Source organism: Oncorhynchus kisutch, linkage group LG8 (genome assembly GCF_002021735.2).
Source record: "Oncorhynchus kisutch isolate 150728-3 linkage group LG8, Okis_V2, whole genome shotgun sequence".
In the NCBI taxonomy this organism is placed as follows: domain Eukaryota; kingdom Metazoa; phylum Chordata; class Actinopteri; order Salmoniformes; family Salmonidae; genus Oncorhynchus; species Oncorhynchus kisutch.
In genome coordinates this window covers 38,476,002-38,499,293 of record NC_034181.2, presented here as the reverse complement: position 1 = coordinate 38,499,293, position 23,292 = coordinate 38,476,002, and the positions used below count along the sequence as shown (strand labels likewise).

At 42.8% G+C, this 23,292-nt stretch overlaps 1 protein-coding gene across 2 annotated transcripts; it reads left to right on the top strand.

Moving 5' to 3' along the window:
• Window positions 1–6,072: 6,072 nt before the first annotated feature.
• LOC109895069 (leucine zipper putative tumor suppressor 1) lies at window positions 6,073–22,805 on the top strand. Of its 2 annotated transcripts, XM_031830290.1 has the most exons (5): window positions 6,073–6,434; window positions 18,212–18,684; window positions 19,903–20,745; window positions 20,967–21,161; window positions 21,379–22,805. In XM_031830290.1, exons 2-5 carry the CDS (start codon window positions 18,334–18,336, stop codon window positions 21,880–21,882), a joined length of 1,893 nt encoding a protein of 630 aa, XP_031686150.1. In that variant the 5' UTR covers window positions 6,073–6,434; window positions 18,212–18,333; the 3' UTR covers window positions 21,883–22,805. The 2 variants fall into 2 exon arrangements, with proteins under 2 accessions (XP_031686150.1, XP_020344308.1); XM_020488719.2 differs by lacking the exon at window positions 18,212–18,684.
• Window positions 22,806–23,292: the final 487 nt, after the last annotated feature.

Genomic DNA, 23,292 nt, shown 5'->3' with positions numbered 1-23,292 from the left:
ACAGGAGACACAGTATCTACATCAGATGTCTGGATATTCTAGCCAGCACTAGGAGAGGCTGTTTTCCAAAGAGACTGTTTACATGATATAGAGCCTTTGGGCACTACACACAAACCCCTTTAGTCTCCATGTAAATGTCTATGGTAAAGATAAGAGGGAACACCAGGGAGAAGTTCTCTTTAAACTGGGGTTTCAATGTCATCATACCTGTTTACCGTCCAACAGAGCCATTTCCTGTGGAGCACAGAGTACTGCATTCATTTCAATAATGTAATTGCACATTTGAAGTCAAGATTATCTTAATATGAATGTATCCCATAACATGTTAATATTATGTAAATACTTATTCAATCACTACTTGATTAATATGAGCAAACACTTAATACTATACTGATGGAGGGAATTTCTTTGTCTTGGATTTGCAGATAGAAGCATCTAAAGCTGCTTTCCTGCAGTCTGCCAAAGGGCATATGTGCTGACAGATAGCAGTCCTATATATGAAATTGGATTGCGGGACTCTGCAGGCGTCCAGATGTAAGATCTGAGCTCCGGCCTCTCTGGTTGACTGGTCAGCTGTGACTGGCCAGGCCTGAACCACAACCCTCACAAAAACCCCACCATAAGGCTCCTCCCTGGGGTCAGGGTGTCTGCCAGCAGGGTTAAGCACAATATGCCGGGGCTTTCTCTGCATATCACAAAGAGTATTGATCTCTCTGTGTGTGTGTGTGTGTGTGTGTATGTATGTGTGTATGTGTGTATGTGTGTGTGTGTGTGTGTGTACGTGCGGGTGGGTGGGTGTATGTGTACGTTCGGGGGGGGGGGGTTAATGTGGTCATAAACATCAGGGAGAGTAATATTGAACAATGGGGCTACAACAGACACCAGGCTACAACTGCTTTGCTAATATGTCAGTGACTTTTACCCATTCAATGCTAGTATACCACCTTTAGATACCACCCCCCCCCCCCTCCAACAACATAAATCCTACTACAGGAGAAAACTGGAACATGTCAGGAATAACAAAGTCTTCAATTTCGTTAATACCCAGGGACCCTTAAAGGACGTCTTTGAGCTAAAGTTCACAAACTGACACTTCTAAACACACTTTTATAACCACAGAGAGCAGAATAATACAACTGGTGGGGGAATATCAAAGCCTGTCTGAGAGAACAATCACGCACAGACACACACACCCGTGTCACCTTACACTGAGCATATGCTCTGATTTAATGCTTCCTGAGACCTCAGAGCCAGGTGGCACAGTGTGATCACAGACAACACAGTCTACATGACACTACTAACTAGTGACATTGAGGAAACAGAAAGCTATTCCCCCATCCCTATCACAATCCCTCCACAGCAGTATCATATAATGAGATCACCACTTCATGTTGGTCTCACCAGAGAGAATTGAGAGCTGCCCTACATCTGGCACAGACAGGAGACAATATTTACTTTTACACCACTGAGCACAGGATGCTGTTATTGGCTTTTTTCCTGGATTTTGATTACAGATAATCATCTAGAAGAAAACACAGAATATAATTTGAAGACAAATTAGCACACTAGATGTGTTGGACTCTGGAACAGTCATTTCCGAATTTGCTCAGACAGTCAAAATGTCATTTTATTTTTTTGCTAAAAAGATTCTACAGTTGATGTCTGCACCCCGCGGGATTCTAGGTAGGATAATACAACAATTCCCCATCAAAACCATCTGTTTAAACGGTAGATATCAGTTTTTTTTTGCATTCACTGCGTCTCAATCCACCGCCTCCACCAATGGCGGCCTTCCGCATCTGCAGTGGAAGGTGGCTGAGATAGAGGTGTTTGTCAGACCATGAGACATCCCGAAAGTCGGTCTGATCCCGAAAACACCTGTAGCGTCCGGAAGGAGTGCTAGCTAATATGACCGCTCTGTGGAAAGATGAGACTCCCACGAACAAGATGGTATTCTCCGTTTCTCTCTGGGACCCCCGTCGGTACCGCCGATTTGCCACTTTATGTCTGTAGCGTCCGAACAGTTTTGGATACATGCTAATATACATGTTTTGCTCGGGGACACACATAAGCCTCATCTGAAGGTACCCCGGGTCCAGTTTAAATAAATTATGGAAGTATATGGATGTAGTTTAGTGCCAATTTTCTTTTTTTATTTGTGTAAAAATGTATATAAATGATTTTCCTGATCTTTCTTATCTCTCAGATATAGGACAGACACTTTAAAACAAAACTTTGTTTTGATAAATGTTTTGACGATCTGTCAATAACGCGTTTCTATGGACAAATAGTAATATTTCATCACCCCGCCCCCCCCCCCAAAAAAATATATTGTTTTTATATACAATACAGGTCAAAAGTTTTAGAGCACCTAATCATTCAAGGGTTTTTCTTTATTTGTACAATTTTCTACATTGTAGAATAATAGTGAAGACATCAAAACTATGAAATAACACATGGAATCATGTAGTAACCCAAAAAATGTTTTATATTTGAGATTCTTCAAAGTAGCCACCCTTTGCCTTGATGACAGCTTTGCACACTCTTGGCATTCTCTCAACCAGCTTCATGAGGTAGTCACCTGGAATGCATTTCATTTAATAGGTGTGCCTGGTTAAAAGTTTAATAGTGGAATATCTTTCCTTCTTAATATGTTTGAGCCAATCAATTGTGCTTCGACAAGGTAGGGGTGGCATACAGAAGACAACCCTATTTGGTAAAAGACCAAGTCCATATTATGGGAAAAAACTGCTCAAATAAGCAAAGAGAAAACACAGTCCATCATTACTTTAAGACATGAAGGTCAGTCAATTTGGAACATTTCAAGAACTTTGAAAGTTTCTTCAAGTGGGGTTGCAAAAACCATCAAGCCCCATGTTGAAACTGGCTCTCATGAGGACCGTCACAGGAAAGGAAGACCCAGAGTTATTTCTGTTGCAGAGGACAAGTTCATTAGAGTTACCAGCCTCAGAAATAGCAACCAAAATACGTTTTTCACAGAGTTCAAGTAATAGACACATCTCAACATCACCTGTTCAGAGGAGGCTGGGTGAATCAAGCCTTTGTGGTCGAATTCCTGCACAGAAACCACTACTAAAGGACACCAATAATAAGAAGAGACTTGCTTGGACCAAGAAACACGAGCAATGGACATTAGACCAGTGGAAATCTGTCTTTTGGTCTGATGAATCTAAATGTGCAATTTTTGGTTCCAACCGCAGTGTCTTTGTGAGACGCAGAGTACTGTAGGTGAACGGATGGTCTCTGCATGTGTAGCTCCCACCGTGAAGCATGGAGGACACTTTTTATATCTACTGTTTACAGGCCTCCTGGGCCATCTGGGATCAAGGGGCTACAAATCCAGGGCTTAAAAACAATTCATGTTCTCTTTAGAAAACAATTTGGAGCCTCTCTGGATTAAAACTGAATAATGATAAATGCCCCATATTACATATTGGACCTCTAAAAAATGTAACTGTTACGGCTTTCTAGTTGTGATGAAGGAGAGTCGGACCAAACTGCAGCGTGTCGATTGAGATTCATATTTAATGAAACAAAGAAACACGAACTTACACGAACAAAACAATAAACGTAACGAAAACCGAAACAGCCTATCTAGTGCAAACTAACAGAGAGTACAAGTAAGACACTAAGGACAATCACCCACAACAAACTCAAAGAATATGGCTGCCTAAATATGGTTCCCAATCAGAGACAACGATAAGCACCTGCCTCTGATTGAGAATCACTCCAAACAGCCATAGACTTTGCTAGAATACCCTACTAGCTACAATCCCAAATATATACACACCAAAACCCCAAGACAAAACACACCACAATACAAAAACTCCATGCCACACCCTGGCCTGACCCAATACATGAAGAAAAAACACAAAATACTTAGACCAGGGCGTGACAGTAACTTTTACATTACCGTGTAGTTTACCAATAAAATTGTCAGACGGCGAAGTGGACATTCTCAGTATTCACATACCTGAATAAATAAATTATCCCAATACAATACATTTTAATAGAAAGTTAGCCAAATTAGATAAGATTTGGCTACCATTGAAGGGATGAATATATAACGAATATGAATTTGGAGGGCAGAAATTATTAAATATTAAAGCATTAGACCACGCACTAAAGGCTTCAGTCATACAAAAGTTATACTTAAATCCGAACTGGTTCTCTAGCAGATTAGTATGAATGTCTCATCCAGTGTTCCAGAATGGCCTTTTCCAATTAATTCCGATGACAACCTCTCACTTTCGGTTATTTGAAAAATATATTGTTATTTTTTAAACAAGCAATAGAAAGCTGGTTGCAATTTCAGTTTATTCCACCAAAAAAGACAGAACACATTTTACAACAAATATTATGGCTAAACACAAATGCACTATAATTTGATTAAAGAAAAACATAATTTATTTAGTTGGAAAAAAAGTAAAACGGTAAAATCTTTGTAAGTTATATCATAAATACGTCACACATACAGTTAACAAAAATATATGGACCTTTTCTATCTGTTGGCCCAGCATTAAAGACCAAAACTGGCTAAAGACAATTGTGATAATAAAAACGTATACCAGTCTCATTTAAGGACCAAAAAAATCACAGCTGCACCATACAGGTTACAAAATAGTTGGGAGGATATTTTCGATGTACCGATTCCATGAACTGACACACTAAACGACACCAGATTCAAAACTTAAAGTTTTTCAATTGATATTATTACACAAAAGTCTTGCAACCAATAGAATATTATATATATATTTGGGGGATACAACCATCCCAGTGCTGCAAATTTTGCTGCCAAGAGACAATCATTAGATCACTTGTTTTGGTACCGCACCTATGTGTAGCTTGTTTGTGGTCACAGATTCAGGAATGGCTGAAGAAAATGCAACATTTACTTAGAGCTAACTCTGCAAATAACACTAATGGGGGATTTGATAATCATAGTCAATCAATCAATAATATATTAATACTCTTAGCAAAGGTGTTTATCTTTAATTTACAATCTGCAGAAACTACGAGAAAAGAAAGGTTCAGAACTTTTGTGAAACATCACAGCACAGTGGAAAAATATATATGGCAGCTAGAAATCAAAACTGGATGGTCTTCAGACAAAATATTACTAATGTAAAATATACTGTCTGTGAAATGTATGTAAAATGTACAGTATAAACTTGAAGTGTAATCCTAAGAATTATTGTCCATTAGTTTGCTCCAATTAGGGGAAGGGTGGTAGGGTTAGGGGAAAATAGTAAAGGAGGGACATCCATTTTAACAGAAAGGTCACTTTTAATGCATCTAAGTAGAGCTACTATGAGAGGTTTGGAATGCGTCTTCCTCCAACACCACAGCCGGAGTTCTAACCTGCATCCAGCTGATCATTAATGCATATGTTACATAACTGTTATGAACCAAAATATATCCCTGTGTGAATTATTGAGCAGGGCTGGACGAACCAGTGAAGCAGGTTTAATCCTCAGGAGCTAAACACTGAGCGCTCAGACCAGGGAGAAACAGAGGACGAGTCATATCATCAGCCCCAGAGCACTGTCAGAGTTGAACTTTAATCTAAAACCAACCTGTTTTCAGCACACAATTCTTTAGAGTATTCACAAACTGTCAAATAAATACAGTTGTGTAAGCTGTTACATACTAAGTTGTTACTGTTTTATAATTGATTTGCCTGCTCCTCTGTATTATTAACGTGGAGTAAATCAACATAGATTCGAAATGTTTATGGCACAGTGGGTTGAATTACAAAACCAGCATTGTGCACACTGAAACAGACACATATGCACACCGTGCCTCGGAAAAGCTTTAGAAGAGTGTGGAGCCATCCAATAAGAACAGTGGGCTGATGGTATGTGGGTACACACAGGCAGTGGAGTTATGATGGATAACAGAATATTGTGGCTGAGTGCCAAGGAGGGGGAGAGAGAGTGAGCGAGAGAGAGAGAGAGAAAGAGAGAGAGAGAGCAGATAGAGGGAGAGCTGAAAGAGGAAGAGGGAGGGGTGCGGAAAGCAGAGTGGAGAAATACCGCTCAATAGATAGGATGACTGGAGAGTGAGAGGAGGAGATAGGAGCGAGCAAGAAAAAGGGTGAGTGAGTGGTAGAGAAAGGGACAGTGGGAGGGAGTTAAAGAGGGAACGAACAAGGAGAAAGGAGAGGTAGAAAGAGGAAGATAGCAAAAGAGCAGCTATGTATTTCTGTGGGAGGGTGACAGCGCTCCATTCCTGGGAGATGGGATGAAGTGAACACACAGTATGGAGAGACAAAAACGGGCTTAGAGGACAAAGAAAAATAAACACAAACATAAAACGAGACATTTCCCCTTTGTGTCCCACTCAGCAGCGCAAGCCATCCTCCACATGGAAGAGGCAGACCCGGGAAAGTAGCTCAGCACTCAGTAATGGAGGTAGGTCACCTAAGGCTCAAATGTTATGGCTGCTAAACTGGATGTGACTTGGTACAAGTGGTTCATATCGATGACATGCTAGGAAGTAACGGAAAGGCAGCAGAAAGAAGTTGAGCATGTGAATGTGTTCTGACTCGGCAAGGTTTTACTGTAGTTAGAGCAAATGTTTTGTTTTCTATAATTGAAGAAGAACCTTTACTTTAACAAATAAAGAGTAGAAAAGTTTGTCATTTTGTGGAGGTGTTTGGCTTGTTTCTAAAGAACAACTCTCTGGAGTACATGCGCGTCGGTCCTAACTGAGGTGTTAGCATTCCACTGCTGTCTCTAAACACTATCAAGTGCAGTATAATATGTAGCAATATACTGTTTCAGACTACAGCTTTTCAACAGCTTGTAATTAGTCTCTAATAGACAACATACCTCCCCAGTGTACATCAAACAAGGAAATTGGTGTGCACTGCTATAACCACAAAAACATTGTGACCATTGTGTACATTATGTGTTGAAACCTGCAGACAGATCTGGTGACAAGATGAGTGATTGGATAAACTGTGTACCTGCATAGACATGCATTGTAGTGCTGCTTCATGCAGGGAAATCAAAAGGAATAGAGAAACGTGTGGGTGTATAAAAACTGGAGAAGACAGGCTTTGGAGAGCAGAATGGAACTGTATTTATTTAATATCCAATCTGTAATCTCTTCAGACTAACCATTAAAACTGTCATGGCCTGCTAAAGAGGCTCTCAAAATAACTGGCCCAGATACCCAAATACAGCATCTATATATGAGGCTTGGTTCAGCGATGCTAATGTAGGGATGCTATTGCAGCGAATGAGTACACATATTTGCTTCCCCACCCCCAAATCTAATGTACGGTACATTCGGGAAAGTATTCAGACCACTTGACTTTTCCCACATTTTGTCACGTTACAGCCTTATTCTAAAATGGATCAAATCAAATAAAAATCAATCTACAAAGCAAAAACAGGTTTTTATAAATGTTAAGTAAGTATTCAGACCCTTTGCTATGAGACTCAAAACTGAGCTCAGATGCATCCTGTTTCTATTGATCATCTTTGAGATGTGTCTACAACTTGATTGAAGTCCACCTGTGGTAAATTCAATTGATTAGACACGATTTGGAAAGGCACACACCTGACTATATAAAAAGTCCCTGTCAAATCAAAAACCAAGCCATGAGGACGAATTAATTGTCCGTAGAGCTCCGAGACAGGATTGTGTCGAGGCACAGATCTGGTGGAAAGGTTACCAGATTGAAGGTCCCCAAGAACACAGTGACCTCCATCATTCTTAAATGGAAGAAGTTTGGTACCACCAAGACTCTTCCTTAAACTGGCGGACCGGCCAAACTGAGTAATCGGGGGAGAAGGGCCTTGGTCAGGGAGGTGACCAAGAACCCAATGGTCCCTCTGACAGTGCTCTAGAGTTCCTCTGTGGAGATGGGAGAACTAGAAGGACAATCATTTCAGCAGCACTCCACCAATCAGGACTTTATGGTTTATGGTAGAGTGGTCAGCCACTCCTCAGTAAAAGGAAAATGACAGCCTGCTTAAAAGGCATCCAAAGGCATCCAATGAGAGATCATTGATGAAAACCTGCTCCAGAGTAATCAGGACCTCAGACTGGGGAGTAGGTTCACCTTTCAACAGGACAATGACCCTATGCACACAGCCAAGACAACGCAGGAGTGGCTTCAGGACAAGCCTCTGAATGTCCTTGTGTGGCCCAGCCAGAACCCGGACTTGAACCTGATCTAAAATCTCTTTAGAGAACTGAAAATTGCTGTGCAGTGATGCTCCCCATCCAACCTGAAAGAGCTTGAGGATCTGCTGAGAAGAATGGGAGAAACTCCCCAAATAAAATAAGATGTTATTTTACTGCAATGCAGTTTTAAGAAAACTTAGTGTTAAGTAAAAAATAGATAAGAAAAAAATAATTAAAAAAAAGTAATTAAAGAGCAGCAGTAAAATAACAATAGTGAGGCGTTGTTAGTCGGGGTAATTGAGGTAATACAGTTGAAGTCAGAAGTTTATATACACTTAGGCTGGAGTCATTGAAACTTGTTTTTCAACCACTCCACAAATTATAGTTTTGGTAAGTCAGTTAGGACATCTACTTTGTGCATGACAAGTAATTTTTTAAACAATTGTTTACAAACAGATTATAAAAAAAAATATATATACATAATTCACTGTATCACAATTCCAGTGGGTCAGAAGTTTACATACACTAAGTTGACTGTGCCTTTTAAACAAAATTCCAGAAAATGATGTCATGGCTTTAGAAGCTTCTGATACACTAATTGACATAATTTGAGTCAATTGGAGGTTTATCTGTGTATGTATTTCAAGGCCTTCCTGCAAACTCAGTGCCTCTTGGCTTGACATCATGGGAAAAACAAGAGAAATCAGCCAAGACAGAATTGTAGACCTCCACAAGTCTGGTTCATCCTTGGGAGCAATTTCCAAATGCCTGAAGGTACCACATTCATCTGTACAAACAATAGTATGTTCATCTCTGTCTCCTAGAGATGAACGTACTTTGGTGCGAAGAGTGCAAATCAATCCCAGAACAACAGCAAAGGACCTTGTGAAGATGCTGGAGGAAACAGGTACAAAAGTATCTATGTCCACAGTAAAATGAGTCCTATATCGACATAACCTGAAAGTCCGCTCAGCAAGGAAGAAGCCACTACTCCAAAACCGCCATAAAAAAGCCAGACTACAGATTGCAACTGCACATGGGGACAAAGATTGTACTTTTTGGAGAAATGACCTCTGGTCTGATGAAACAAAAATAGAACTGTTTGGCCATAATGACATTGTTATGTTTGGAGGAAAAAGGGGGAGGCTTGCAAGCCGAAGAACACCATCCCAACAGTGATGCACGGGGGTGTCAGCATCATGTTGTGGGGTTGCTTTGCTGCAGAAGGGGCTGGTGCACTTCACAAAATAGATGGCATCATGTGGGAAGGAAAATGATTTGGATGTATTGAATCAAAATCTCAATCAACATCAGTCAGGAAGATAATAGCTTGGTCGCAAATGGACAAAATGGACAAAGTTGTGGCAAAATGGCTTAAGGACAACACAGTCAAGGTATTGAAGTGGCCATCACAAAGCCCTGACCTCAAATCTATAGGAATTTGTGGTAGAACTGAAAAAGCATGTGCAAGCAAGGAGGCCTACAAACCTGACTCAGTTACACAAGCTCTGTCAGGAGGAATGGACCAAAATTCACCCAACTTACTGTGGGAAGCTTGTGGAAGGCTACCCAAAACATTTGACCCAAGTTAATCAATTTAAAGGCAATGCTACCAAATACTAATTGAGTATATGTAAACTTCTGACCCACTGGGAATGTGATGAAAGAACTAAAAGCTGAAATAAATAATTATCTCTACTATTATTCTGACATTTCACATTCTTAAAATAAAGTGGTGATCCTAACTGACCTAAAACAGGGAATTTTTACTCTGATTAAATGTCAGGAATTGGGAAAAGTTTAAATGTATTTGGCTAAGGTGTATGTAAACATCCGACTTCAACTGTACATGAATTCCTCAAATGTCGGCTGCACAATCAATGGCTAATGTCAACCTTGAACACTAGTTCTAAGCTCCGGAATGAGTCTTAAAGCCACAATCTGGAATTTGTATTTTAGCCCAACAGCAGCCTCACCACATAAACTTATTGGGTAGGATTGAAGTGTAACCACTCAAATTCATACCTCATACCTTATGTCTAGTGTCAGGTTTTTGTTTTTCTGACCACAACATATGACCAAGAAAAACTCCAGGCCCTACTTGTGGTTCATGTCTTTTATCACTTACAGATTTTATTTCTCCAATACCTAACTGTTTATTCAAACTGTTAATTAGACAATTGTGATTTGCATGTTCAACCTGGTCTCATGGAAATTCATAGGATTTGGTATGTAAATCTGTTCCCTCCATTTTGTATGATATATTACATTACGTTACATTATGAATTAAATAGCAGTCGTACAATATCATACGACAGAGAGGATGTATAATATCATACAAATTGGATGATGTAACTTATCATACGTCTTGGTAGACTTCTTTGCATGTTGCATCATAACAACAAAGAAGAATTACAGGGAGAATTAACGTTAGTGGTTAGGAGAACAAAACAACAAAGGTTAGGAGAGTTTTTGTAGCAGGTTATGTGAATTGGGTTAAGGTTAGAGTAAGGGTTAGGGGAAGGATGAACTAAAATGCTACAGTTGTCCCCGACGCGACTCAAACACGCAACCTTTGGATTGCTAGACGGTCGCCGTATACACCCACCCATCCGCCCCAACCAACCTCCACACTTTCGTTTCTGTTTCAAGTAACTAGACTTTGAGACAGAAATGCATATAGTAAGTATGTTTCATATACTCAAATCAAATCAAATCAAAAGTATTTATATAGCCCTTCGTACATCAGCTGATATCTCAAAGTGCTTATACAGAAACCCAGCCTAAAACCCCAAACAGCAAGCAATGCAGGTGTAGAAGCACTGTATCTTGGAGGCCAGGCTGGAAAGTTTGGCGCTAAATTCACTTCCCCTCTAATGTAGCTCAGAAGACACTCTTGTCACTTTTTGGGGGCTTCTAATTTTTTTGGGGGGTTCACAAGCTTTCTATCTGTGGTCCTACATTATTGAAGAAGGTTAGGCCCAGAGATACTTTTACCTACTGAACTTACTTTGAAAGTTACTACTTATCTGTAAGTGGATGCAAGTAGTATAGGTCTCTACAGTTTCACTTTTCGATAAAGGTAGACAAATACTGCTATTTGCTGCCTTGCTTTTAACTGTGGCCTTTCATTTTTAGTCTGACTCAGAGATAAAAGCCTAAGAAGTAAATATTTTATGATTACGGAGAGGCTACTGATCTGTAGCATCTAATGTACGATGCACACAACTCTCTAAAATAGTTTTTGGATAGATTCCAGCCACTTCAGAACTCAGGAACATTAAGTGTACAGACATCAGAGAGCAATAATCGATGTAGAATGTGGATAGTGTGGCTCAGTAAGGATATGTAATAATACATTAGGCATAAAGCCTTGTCACTTACAAACATACTTTCTTTGGCCTGGTCATTAATTAAGGGTACCATTTGGATGCAATTTAAAACCCGTTTCTCCTTGTACGGAGCCCAGCTGCTAGGCTTATGTAAATACCTTTCAGAATGTTATCACCGGGCACCCCAGAAATGCAAATTCATAGAATGAGCATCACCTTTGTAGAGTAACGGTTGATTGTTTGTCAGCCTAATGTCTCATTTGAAAGGGTTGAATCACTTCAGGCAAGCATTCTAATTTCAGAGATAGGCCTCTATTAAAATGGACCTGGCTGTTCTTACCTTAATGAAAAGCAATGATGTTTCATTAATGACTAGCACATGCTCACTTCACCACAACCAGTCATTTAACTTTCCCCCCCATCCACACAAGGCCCTTTCCTCCACCACTCAAAAGGATTGATTGAAGGGCACTCAGTGTAGCCTACAAAATACCCATACTCACTTCAAACATAATGTTGACATTTTCATTGATATCACTCGCACACAAAAACTCTCTCTCTTCCCTCAATGGCAGTAGGAATGAGCGTGTGCGATTCCCTATTCAGAGCTGAGGGGTCATTCACTCACAGCCTCCTCACCAATGTACTAAGTGGATTATCCAATTAGCTTCCATTGTATGCTCTGAGGAGAAATCACACTAGGGCATGTACAGCCTGGATGGATGGATAGCAGGAGAATAAGAGGGAAAGTGACAGATCGATGCTTGTCTCTGTCTCCCACATCATTCCCAGCAGAGTGTCATTTAGTTTAACAAAGATAACTCTTACTTTCAACTTGGCCACACAATGCCCAAGGAACAATGTCAAGCTACGTGAGGAGAATCCTTGACCGCATACAAATATAGAGACAGGGCCTTCCTTTTCAATTATTCACCTCATCAAACTCTGGAAAGGTTTTTGTTGTCCTTTATGGTGTCTCACATTCACACACACATACCCACACTCACAATCCACAGTTGAAGTCAGAAGTTTACATACACCTTAGCCAAATACATTTAAACTCAGTTTTTCACAATTCCTGACATTTAATCCTGGTAAAAAATCCCTGTTTTAGGTCAGTTAGGATCACCACTTTATTTTAAGAATGTGAAATGTCAGAATAATAGAGAGGATGATTTATTTCAGCTTTAATTTCTTTCAGCACATTTCCAGTGGGTCAGAAGTTTACATACACTCAATTAGTATTTGGTAGCATTGCCTTTAAATTGTTTAACTTGGGTCAAACGCTTCGGGTAGCCTTCCACAAGCTTCCTACAATAAGTTGGGTGAATTTTGGTTCATTCCTCCTGACAAGGCTGGTGTAACTGAGTCAGGTTTGGAGGCCTCCTTGATCGCACACGCTTTTTCAGTTCTGCCAACACATTTTCTATAGGATTGAGGTCAGGGCTTTGTGATTGCTACTCCAATACCTTGACTGTGTTGTCCTTAAGCCATTTTGCCACAACTTTGGAAGTATGCTTGCGGTCATTTGGAAGACCCATTTGCGACCAAGCTTTAACTTCCTGACTAATGTATTGAGATGTTGCTTCAATATATCCACATATTTTTCCTACCCCCATGATGCCATCTATTTTGTAAAGTGCACCAGTCCCTCCTCCAGCAAAGCACCCCAAGACCATGATGCTGCCATCCCCGTGTTTCACAGTTGGGATGGTGTTCTTCGGCTTGCAAACCACCCCCTTTTCCCTCCAAACATATTGATGGTCATTATGGCCAAACAGTTCTATTTTTGTTTCATCAGACCAGAAGACATTTCTCCAAAAAATACGATCTTTGTCCCCATGTGCAGTTGCAAACCATAGTCTGGCTTTTTTATGGCGGTTTTGGAGCAGTTGCTTCTTCCTTGCTGAGCAGCATTTCAGGTTATGTCGATATAGGACTCATTTTTACTGTGGATATAGATACTTTGTACCTGTTTCCTCCAGCATCTTCACGGGGTCCTTTGCTGTAGTTCTGGGATTGATTTTCACTTTTCGCACCAAAGTACGTTCATCTCTAGGAGACAGAACGCGTCTCATTCCTGAGCGGTATGGGCTGCGTGGTCCCATGGTGTTTATACTTGCGTTGTATTGTTTGTACAGATGAACGTGGTACCTTCAGGCGTTTTGAAATTGCTCCCAAGGATGAACCAGACTTGTGGAGGTCTACAATTTTGTTTCTGAGGTCTTGGCTGATTTCTTTTGATTTCCTCATGATGTCAAGCCAAGAGGCACTGAGTTTAAAGGTTGGCCTTGAAATACAGTACACCCACAGGTACACCTCCAATTGACTCAAATAATGTCAATTAGCCTGTCTGTAACGGTCGTCGGTGGAAGAAGGTGAGGACCAATGCGCAGCGTGGTAAGTGTCCATATTTTTTATAAAGAAATTGAACACTGAACAAAAACAACAAAGTGAATGAACAAAACAGTTCTGTCTGGTGCAGAATACAAACAGTCAACAGAACATAATCACCCACAGTACACAGGTGGGAAAAGGCTACCTAAGTATGATTCTCAATCAGAGACAACTAACGACACCTGCCTCTGATTGAGAACCATACCAGGCCAAACAAAAAAACACCACAAAGGAACATAGACAACCCACCCAAATCACGCCCTGACCATACTAAAACAAAGTCATAACAAAAGAACTAAAGAACCCCCCCCCCACCCCCCCACCCAAAGGTGCGGACTCCGGACGCAAAATCTGAACCTATAAGGGAGGGTCTGGGTGGGTGTCTGTCCGTGGTGGCGGCTCTGGCGCGGGACGTGGACCCCACTCCACCATAGTCTTTGCCGGCCTCTTTACCCGCCTCTATGGCCTCTTTAGAGCGGCGACCCTCGCCACCAACCTCAGGCTGGGGACCCTAGCAACGGGTCCCGAATGGATAGGACAGACCGGGAGACTCTGGCAGCTCAGGACAGACCGGGAGACTCTGGCAGCTCAGGACAGACCGGGAGACTCTGGCAGCTCAGGACAGACCGGGAGACTCTGGCAGCTCAGGACAGAACGGGAGACTCTGGCAGCTCAGGACAGACCGGGAGACTCTGGCAGCGCTGAGCAGGCGGGAGCACCTGTAGGGAGGAGACGGAGAGACAGCCTGGTGCGGGGGGCTGCCACCGGAGGCCTGGTGCGTGGAGGAGGCACCGGATAGACCGGACCGTGGAGGCGCACTGGAGGTCTCGATCACCGAGCCTGCCCAACCTTACCTGGCTGGATATTCCCCGTAGCCAGGCCAGTGCGGCGAGGTGGAATAGACCGGACTGGGCTATGCTGGCGAACCGGGGTCACCATGCGTAGGGCTGGTGCCATCCCCGGCCCGAGGAGACCAGATGCGCTGAGCCGGCTTCATGGCACCTGGCTCGATGTCCACTCTAGCCCGGCCGATACGAGGCGCTGCGCTGTAACGCACCGGGCTATGCCTGCGACCCGGGGACACCGTGCGCCTCACAGCATAACATGGTGCCTGCTCGGTCCACCTCTCTCCACGGTAAGCACGGGGAGTTGGCTCAGGTCTCCTACCTGACTTAGCCACACTCCCGTGTGCCCCAATAACTTTTTGGGGCTGCCTCTCGTCCCAGCCGCACTGCCGTGCTGCCTCCTCATACCACCGCCGCTCAGCTTTCGCTGCCTCCAGCTCTGCTTTGGGGCTGTGATATTCCCCAGCCTGTGCCCAGGGTCCCTTGCCGTCCAGAATCTCCTCCCATGTCCAGGAGTCTTGAGATTTCTGCTGCTGCCCGTTACCACGCTGCTTGGTCCTTGGTTGGTGGGTGATTCTGTAACGGTCGTCGGTGGAAGAAAGTGAGGACCAATGCGCAGCGTGGTAAGTGTCCATATTTTGAATAAAGAAATTGAACACTAAACAAGCTGTCATTGTAAATAAGAATTTGTTCTTAATTATTGTTCTTAAATAAATAAAAATACAAAAAAATGGATTAGTGACAGAGTCACACATTGTAGAAGATTACTTCCAATTTCTTAGACTCCTTGACTAGGTCATAGCTCAGCTTCTGAATGTCATAGAGACAAATCAAAGATATTTCCATGTGCACCAGAGTCGCGACTTCCTCTGGCATTTTACCGCTTGTGTCTAGCATCACGGATTTAAGAGTTGTTTTAGATCGGTATAAACAATCGCGAATTTCTCTACTGTACCTCTTTAGCAGAGGTTTCCAGCCTAGGTGCGAGGTACGAAACAGGACCCCTTGCTAAAGAGGTACAGCAGAGCAGAGCAGCTCGTTCCTTGTGGGACAGGTATAAATACTGCCCTGTATGTCCCTGCTCTCGCCTATGAGGTAATGGATTGGCTACGCGTGTCACTGTGTGTCTCAGTGTCAGCTGGTCCGCTGTGTGGCAGGCTTTTGTGTCAGGCAGGTCAGCTGTGGCTTGGTGGGGGCACGTGTAGCAAACCCTCCCCCTCACTATGCACACACTCAAGCAAAGAGATCACTCCCCCAAACCCCATTCTCAATGTAGCTCCAAATACCCCCAATTGTTCACCAGTGACTGAAGGCCTTACATCATTGTGATCCTAGGAGGCCCGAGGGTCAGATGGATTTGTATAATATATTTAAATTATGTAATCTTGATGAAATTACAAAATCTTCCTAAATACAAGAAGAGACTCTGGTATGGTTTAGTAAAGACAGTTCGTTTACATCACCTTGAATATCTATGATAGACTAAAATGAAAGCAATTATCTACAGATTTTGGGGGAAATATCTCCCTACTGCTAATGCAGTTGTGCCCTGTTGTTTATCAGTAGGTGAATCTCAACAAATGGATTAATTTTGAAATTTGAAATTAATATTCCTAAAATCAATAATGTTCCGTCTGTGAACATTGCACAAAATATTTCCTTGATCAACCAAAAAAGTTGATCAATTAAGGTTTGTGTGTTAAAAGATTGAATCAATTTAGGCTGCTTGCCTAAAACAAGGGTTGACTTTTACAGTATATTCCTAGAGAGGCTGAGAAAGTGGGCAAGCTGAAACGGATACAGCAGCACTAAGAGCAACTCAAAGCCCTCAGCAGTAAATCACTCTTACTGCACAGTTTGCCCCTTATTCTAAAGTGTAGCCATTTATTTAACACTCAAATATGGTGTTTGCTGTTCAGTAGGAATAAATCAAATACCAGACAAAAGTCCACACAAAGAATGGCACACTTCAGCAGATAAAGAGGGGTTATTTCTCTTCAGCCAGAGAGGTGTTTGTTCAGAGTGGATGTGGGGCAGTGTGGGAGGAACAGGGAAGGAGGGGGGGGGGGGGTATTACACAGTCAGTTGATAGAGAAAAGGGGGCGGAGGGAGTTTGGGGGTGTACGAGGGGGGGGGGGGGGTTAAAGAATCCATTGTGAGGAAAAGGAGTTAATCACTTGAGCGGCGTGTGCCAGGGTAAAAGGAGCACATGTCTTACACCCCATTCCCTGGGGGGCTTCCAAGGTCCCATCTCCCGTCTAGCTGAATTTACATGTCAGTTATGCAAAGCCGGGCCGGGCCGCCTCTGAATAAAGCAAAGAAAGACCCACCCCCTCAGAATAGTACCCTCTTGGCTGGTGATAGTGGTGGTGTGTTCACTGCATGAATGGTTCATTCAGGGATGCACACTCGTACACACACACGGCTACGTGGTATTTCCAGGACTGAAGGGATTGCTGCGCGTTAGTCTGCTAGACGGATGCTTTGCCATGGCAGTAAGTCAATGTGAATATTTTCTAGTCTTGTGATGAATTTTGGTGGTGAATTCTAGAATTTGAGAGGGATTGTGAAAGAATGTCAGACAGACAGATAGGCGGGAGGTGTGTGTGTGTGTGTGTGCGGGGGGGGGGGGGGGGTGATGTCAAAGATTGTTTACATATGGCATCTGGCATTGTTCAGTGCTTGAAAAGGTACAAATCAAAACAATAATTAGCTATTATTTGAGGAAAATTGTGAGGTATCACGCCAAACAGTACCATGTCAAACAATGTAAACATGTAAAAAATATCCTTCTCCTGAACGAAGCTAAATATCAATTTTTTTCTGACATGCTGTGACCAAGAGGCTGTATTCTGTTTCGTCCATTGTGTTTCTAGTCCCTGTTCACATAGCTATTATTGCATTTTCTATGAAAAGATAAGGTGAGCAGAAGAGTTCTTACTAGGTGCCTGTTTTGTCCGTTTTTTCATCTCTTCCTGAGAGACAAACAGTGGAATACTAACACTCCTTATTCATTCAAAACAACTGCACTTGCACCATACTCTAACAAAAAAAAACACTAACAGTGACAGCTATGCATGTCTTCCACGCCAGCCACGCCGTGTTAAGAATGATTTGCAACGGATTAGCTGTCAGATACGTACTACTTAATGTGACTATTATAGTTGGCCCGTTGAGCCATGCTTTTGTTCCTGTCGACATTATGCTTAAAGAAAGGACACCAGGTGGTTGGGGAGCCCATGGGCAATCTCATTCACTTTGGAGACCTCTGCTACTTAGTAACTAGTGACAACTGAAAGGCATTAAGTCTGTTCCCTAGAGGGTTTGAGATCATGGCTAGCAACATCTGGGACCTTGTATCTCCCGGGGCAGGGATGATGAAGAGAGGGTATGTCTACAGTATGGTTTGTTGCGAAAGTAATAGTGAGAAAAGTATAACAAAAAATCTCAAGTTGAATCTCAATTTCTTCCCTTCAGATGGAAACATTGACAATATCTCCCTGGGGTCATGAGTTTTTCCCGCACTACAAGTACCTCTTCAACAAAATACATTAAAGTTGTCAGGACATCCATTCTGCTTTCCCTTATGCTCAGAGACCATGGGAAGCGTCAGCAGCCTCGTCTCAGGTCACAGTCTTCACAACAAGCACTGTCAGGCCACGGAGTACAAATTAAAGAAAGCAGGCCATCACCGGAAGACAGGCCGGAGCCTGGATGGCCTACTGAAGTATAGCTTTGCACAGGGGTCCTCCAACAACACATCTAAAGCCATCTCTCAGGCAGGCAGGAGTGAAGACTTCTTTTACATAAAAGTGAGCCACAAGCCGCGGACTACTCACCAGAGAGGCATCCTAACAGAGAACCTTTTAGAACAGGGACATTTTACTGATACGGAACCAGACTGTAGAGTGCCAACTAAGTTGCTGCCTATGTCTGGGAAACTGGAGAAGGTGAGTCTCTGACTTGCTCAACATACTTGCCTGTGTCAATATTTCTGTGTTGTACAATTGATAGCTAAGGAGGCAATTCCAAACACAACTTCAAGATCAGACAAGCACAATAGATAGCAAACAAAAACATGACCTTTTAATCATCGCCAAGGTTGATGACTTAAGCCACAATTTTGAGTTTGGGTTTCAGCCTAACTGCAAATGTGTGTAACCACACTCCAAGTCATAGACAGAGCTAGATGCAAGGACTGACAGTCCAAGAGATTTAAATTAGAATGTTAAACATATTTTAAGCTATATATTATTACTTTAGAAAGACTAAAATGACAGCAAAAACAAACAAACAATGATTGGGTTGGACTACGCTCATTTAAAAAAAATGTTTATTTAACTAGGCAAGTCAGTTAAGAACACATTCTTATTTACAATGACGGCCTACCCAGCCAAACCCTAACCCGGACAACGCTGGGTCAATTGTGCACTGCCCTATGGGACTCCCAATCATGGCCGGTTGGGATACAGCCTGGAATTGAACCAGGGTCTGTAGTGACACCTCTAATACTGAGATGCTGTGCTTTAGACCGCTGCGCCACCTAGGAGCCCTCACGAGGCATTATAAGTTATATTCCTTAAGAATGAATCGATAGGCTATATTTTAGTAATTCAATCAGTAAATACTGCAGATTGCAATGCCGTGATCGTTTGTAAGATGTCATCAGTGATGCTATCTTGTCTTATCCAAGTCCTGCTCTCTGAATAGGCCTTTATGCCCCAAGAGAGAAAGTGCTTTCTAGGCATGAAGTCACTGGACAGGAATGCTGAGTCCACAGGATTAACGCTCACACTTAAACAGTGCAACACATTATTAATATCACAGAGTAGGGCAATTCATCTTTTCTCAGACAGTACAACTGGGTGGAGGAGGAGGTTGGGTATAACTGGTGATCTTTCCAGACAGCACAGATGGGTCATATGGAATAAGCTCATGTTTCATGTTTCATGACAGTTTCATGTATTCTGTATATTCTTACATTGCACTTCTACATGTACAAATCTCCAATTTCTGGGTGGTTATCTGTTCTCGTCAGCACTAAATAATTGATTATTCATTGGTAGCACTATTTGCTTACATGATCATCTCCATTGCTAAAAGGAAAACTAAAACTAAAACCAACAGGTTCTCTGATTGACTATTTGCTCTCCTTCCTCTGCCTCCAGAATACCGAGAACGCTTTGATCCGGCCCACAGCCTTCAAGCCAGTCATCCCTAGGAGCACCTCTTCCACAGAGACTCGCGACAATCTCACCCACCTGCTTATTCCCCCAGAAAGGACCAAAGACTCCCAGGGGCCCAAACAGGACACCTTTTCAGTGACCCTCTCAGACTCTGGGCAGGATTCAATGTCCAGCCTGCCTACTCAAAGCACCAATGGGAGCCTCAGTGCTTCCACAGGCCCATTGTCTCAGTGTGCAGGAGGCTCAGCCCATGGCATGGCCCATCCCCTGCAGCCCCCCCGCTCTACATGGACCAATGGGAATGGCATTAGAGTCAGTGCTAGGGCTGCAGCTCTAAGCAATGGAGGGGCAGTGAAGGCTAACAAGGATGCCGTCTCCATACCGTCCACTCAGCAGCCTATTCCTCTGTTGGAGGAGATGGGAGGCTGTAATCGCTCTCCCATCTCAATGGACGAGTCTCTCATTGAGCTGCTGGAGCAGAGGCTGCTGGAGAGTGAGACAGAGCTGCAGGAGCTGCAGGTGAGCTTTGAGGAGAAAGAGGTGGACACTTGCCAGCTGTTCGAGGAGAGGCAGAGGTATTGTGTTGAGGAGATGGAGGGCCTGAAGCAGAGGTGCTCCACCAAGCTCAGGCAGGTCTCACACAGGGCCGTGAGGAACCACCAGGCCTTGCAACTGCAGGTCAGTCAGCTGCAACAGGACAAGCAGAGGCTCCAGGATGAGCTGGCCAGGATGACCCAGGAAAAGGACCTGACAGAGGTCAAACTGAGATCGTTTGAGAGGGAGAAAACCCAGCTCGAGCCCACCTTAGAGGAGACCCAGTGGGAGGTGAGTGTGGCCAGCATGTCTCATGAATTTTTCCTGACCACATGACCTTACCATGAAAATCAGGGCCCTAGTTGTGACTGAGTGGGCCCAAAATATGTCCTGGTCAGGTCACTAGGAAAATGCATTGCACAGGGTTTGCACAGGCCAGAGAGAATGTCATTTTAAAAAATTCTCAAAAGCAGCCAGTAATTCAACGCAATTTGTTTTGCATTCTTTACTAGGTATGTCAAAAGACTGGGGAGATCTCCCTGCTGAAGCAGCATCTCAGGGACTCCCAGGCTGATGTCACTCACAAGCTGAATGACATCGTAAGCCTCAAGGTCTCGCTGAAGGAGACTCGGGCCAAAATGGAGGCATTGGGGCAGCAGAACAAAGAACAAGAGGACAAGATACACTCTCGCAGCGTGGAGGTCGAGGTACTGGGTCTCTTTTGTCAAAAGAAAATCAGAGGTAGTATGATATACATATAGAATAGATTTCTTTAGTGAAGTACAGAAGCTGCACTAGTGGTGAGCAGATCTAAATGATTTAAGTGTGAGTGACAATGCTGAATCTAGGTCATTATCTACTAGGCCTCCATGTTGAATGGCAAACTGCATTTTATAATGACACAATTCATCTATTCCACCCCAGGTATGCCACAATGAGCTCCAGCGCAAGAAGAACGAGGCTGATCTTCTAAGAGAAAAGGTGGGTATACTAGAGACAGACATCAAAGGAATTAAAAAGGATCTGGCCCTGGCAAAAGAACAGAGGCAGCAGCAGAAGGCCAAACTGGAGGCCCAGGCCCAGCAGAGGACAGACCAGAGTGAGGGGAGAGAAGGGTGCATGAGCACTGACTCCCTCCAGGGAGAGGTGGAGAGACTGAAAGGGGAGCTCAGGGAAGAGAGAGAGACTCAGGAGAGGCTGTTGAACAGCTTTGAGCATGAAAGACAGACGTGGAACAAGGAGAAGGACAGAGTCATCAAGTACCAGAACCAGCTTCAGCTCAACTATCTGCAGATGCACAAGAAGAACAAAGACTTGGAGAGGATCCTGCAGGAGCTCACAGTGGAGCTGGAGAGTCGGCCGGAGCTCGACGTGGACATCCACAGCTCAGGGTTACACTATGAGGATATGATAGCCACAGAAATTTGAGGGAGAAACTCACAGAGAATCATTTTTAAAAATCATCAACTGTTACAACAGGGTAATTAAACAATCATATTAAACACATAATTTGTTATGTCTGTCCAGAAAACAGATGATCCATTGTTGCCTTGGCAGGGGCAGCGTTTTAAAGATAATTCAGTTGGCTAACATACTGCTGCATGATATGACAGAATTGGGGTCAGGCCTGACTACTAAAATCACTGTAGTTCTCTATGACCGTGTAAAGCAGGCTTTAAGCTTTTGTTATGTTACCCATAGGGTTGGATTCCCAGAAACAGATTAAACCTAGACTTGGACCAACAAAAACATTCAAGACGAGGCTTAATCTTTGTCCAGGAAACCGCCCCATAATGTTCAATTGACAGTAGTCTACGAAATGCTTATTCCTCTTGAGCATTTTCCCAGTACTATAGTTAACTTAAGGCATTCGTTCTGCATGTGTCAAGTCCTACATATAATGTTGCAAGTCTCCACAACAACCACTGAGACTCAGCGATATGAGAGCCAATTTATTTTGATTTAACCTTTTTGATCCCAAGCATCACCGTGGCCAGAGATATTGCAGAGGGTGTGAGACAAGAGAATGCCCTCGTCAGCACCCACACAGATACTGGCATCTGCACGTGTATGGGAGTTCACATCTCTCTCCTGCAACATGATATAGTAGCTGCATGGCAACAAATGCTGAGGAGTGCAGCCACCTGTGTCACAGTCTTTCTTTTTGTCAGGAGTCTCCCCACTCTTTGTAGTAACTGTATAGCTGAGTTTGCCTAAGTGTCAAACCACTGGATGTATATTTTGTGAATTATCATCAGTATTATTTATTGATATAAGGGACACAAACGTTCAACGCAGTATTGTACTGATTACGGTTTGAAAGGGACTAATTAAACTGAGATGATAAAGAATGTATATCAATGCACTTCCATTGTAAGAGGGACTAGGAGAACATGATTGTCTCAAAGTGCATCCTACACTACACTGAAAATGTCTCACTAGTACAGATATCTCACAGAGGTACATTTGGCACTAAGTCATGTTCCCTCTCAGCCTAGCCTGATTGTTACTTACAGTATCAAGGCTGAAATCAAATTAAGGACTATTGTTAGGATATAGGCCCACAAGGCTGTAAATGGAACAATGTGGTCACCAGGCTGAGAACATCATTCCAACCTTAATCTGATGTGCTTGACATGCAATGCAAACCAATGAAAACACAAACACAGAGAGAATAGCAATAGCGTTTACATACATGTAAGGGTTACAGGTAGTTTCGTTGAGGCCTCAAAATCATATATAATACATGGGTACTCAGATCTCTGCAAATCACATGGATGTTTTTAAATCTACTTTTCCAACATGACACCATAAAGGTTAGAAAGTCTGTATCAGTAA

What these genes read in the sequence shown, in the direction of transcription:
- LOC109895069 (XM_031830290.1), top strand. Translation starts at nt 18,334, where the DNA reads ATGGGAAGCGTCAGCAGCCTCGTCTCAGGTCACAGTCTTCACAACAAG. An exon ending in TGTCTGGGAAACTGGAGAAG is followed by an intron (nt 18,685 to 19,902) that starts GTGAGTCTCTGA and finishes CTCTGCCTCCAG; the next exon opens with AATACCGAGAACGCTTTGAT. An exon ending in TAGAGGAGACCCAGTGGGAG is followed by an intron (nt 20,746 to 20,966) that starts GTGAGTGTGGCC and finishes ATTCTTTACTAG; the next exon opens with GTATGTCAAAAGACTGGGGA.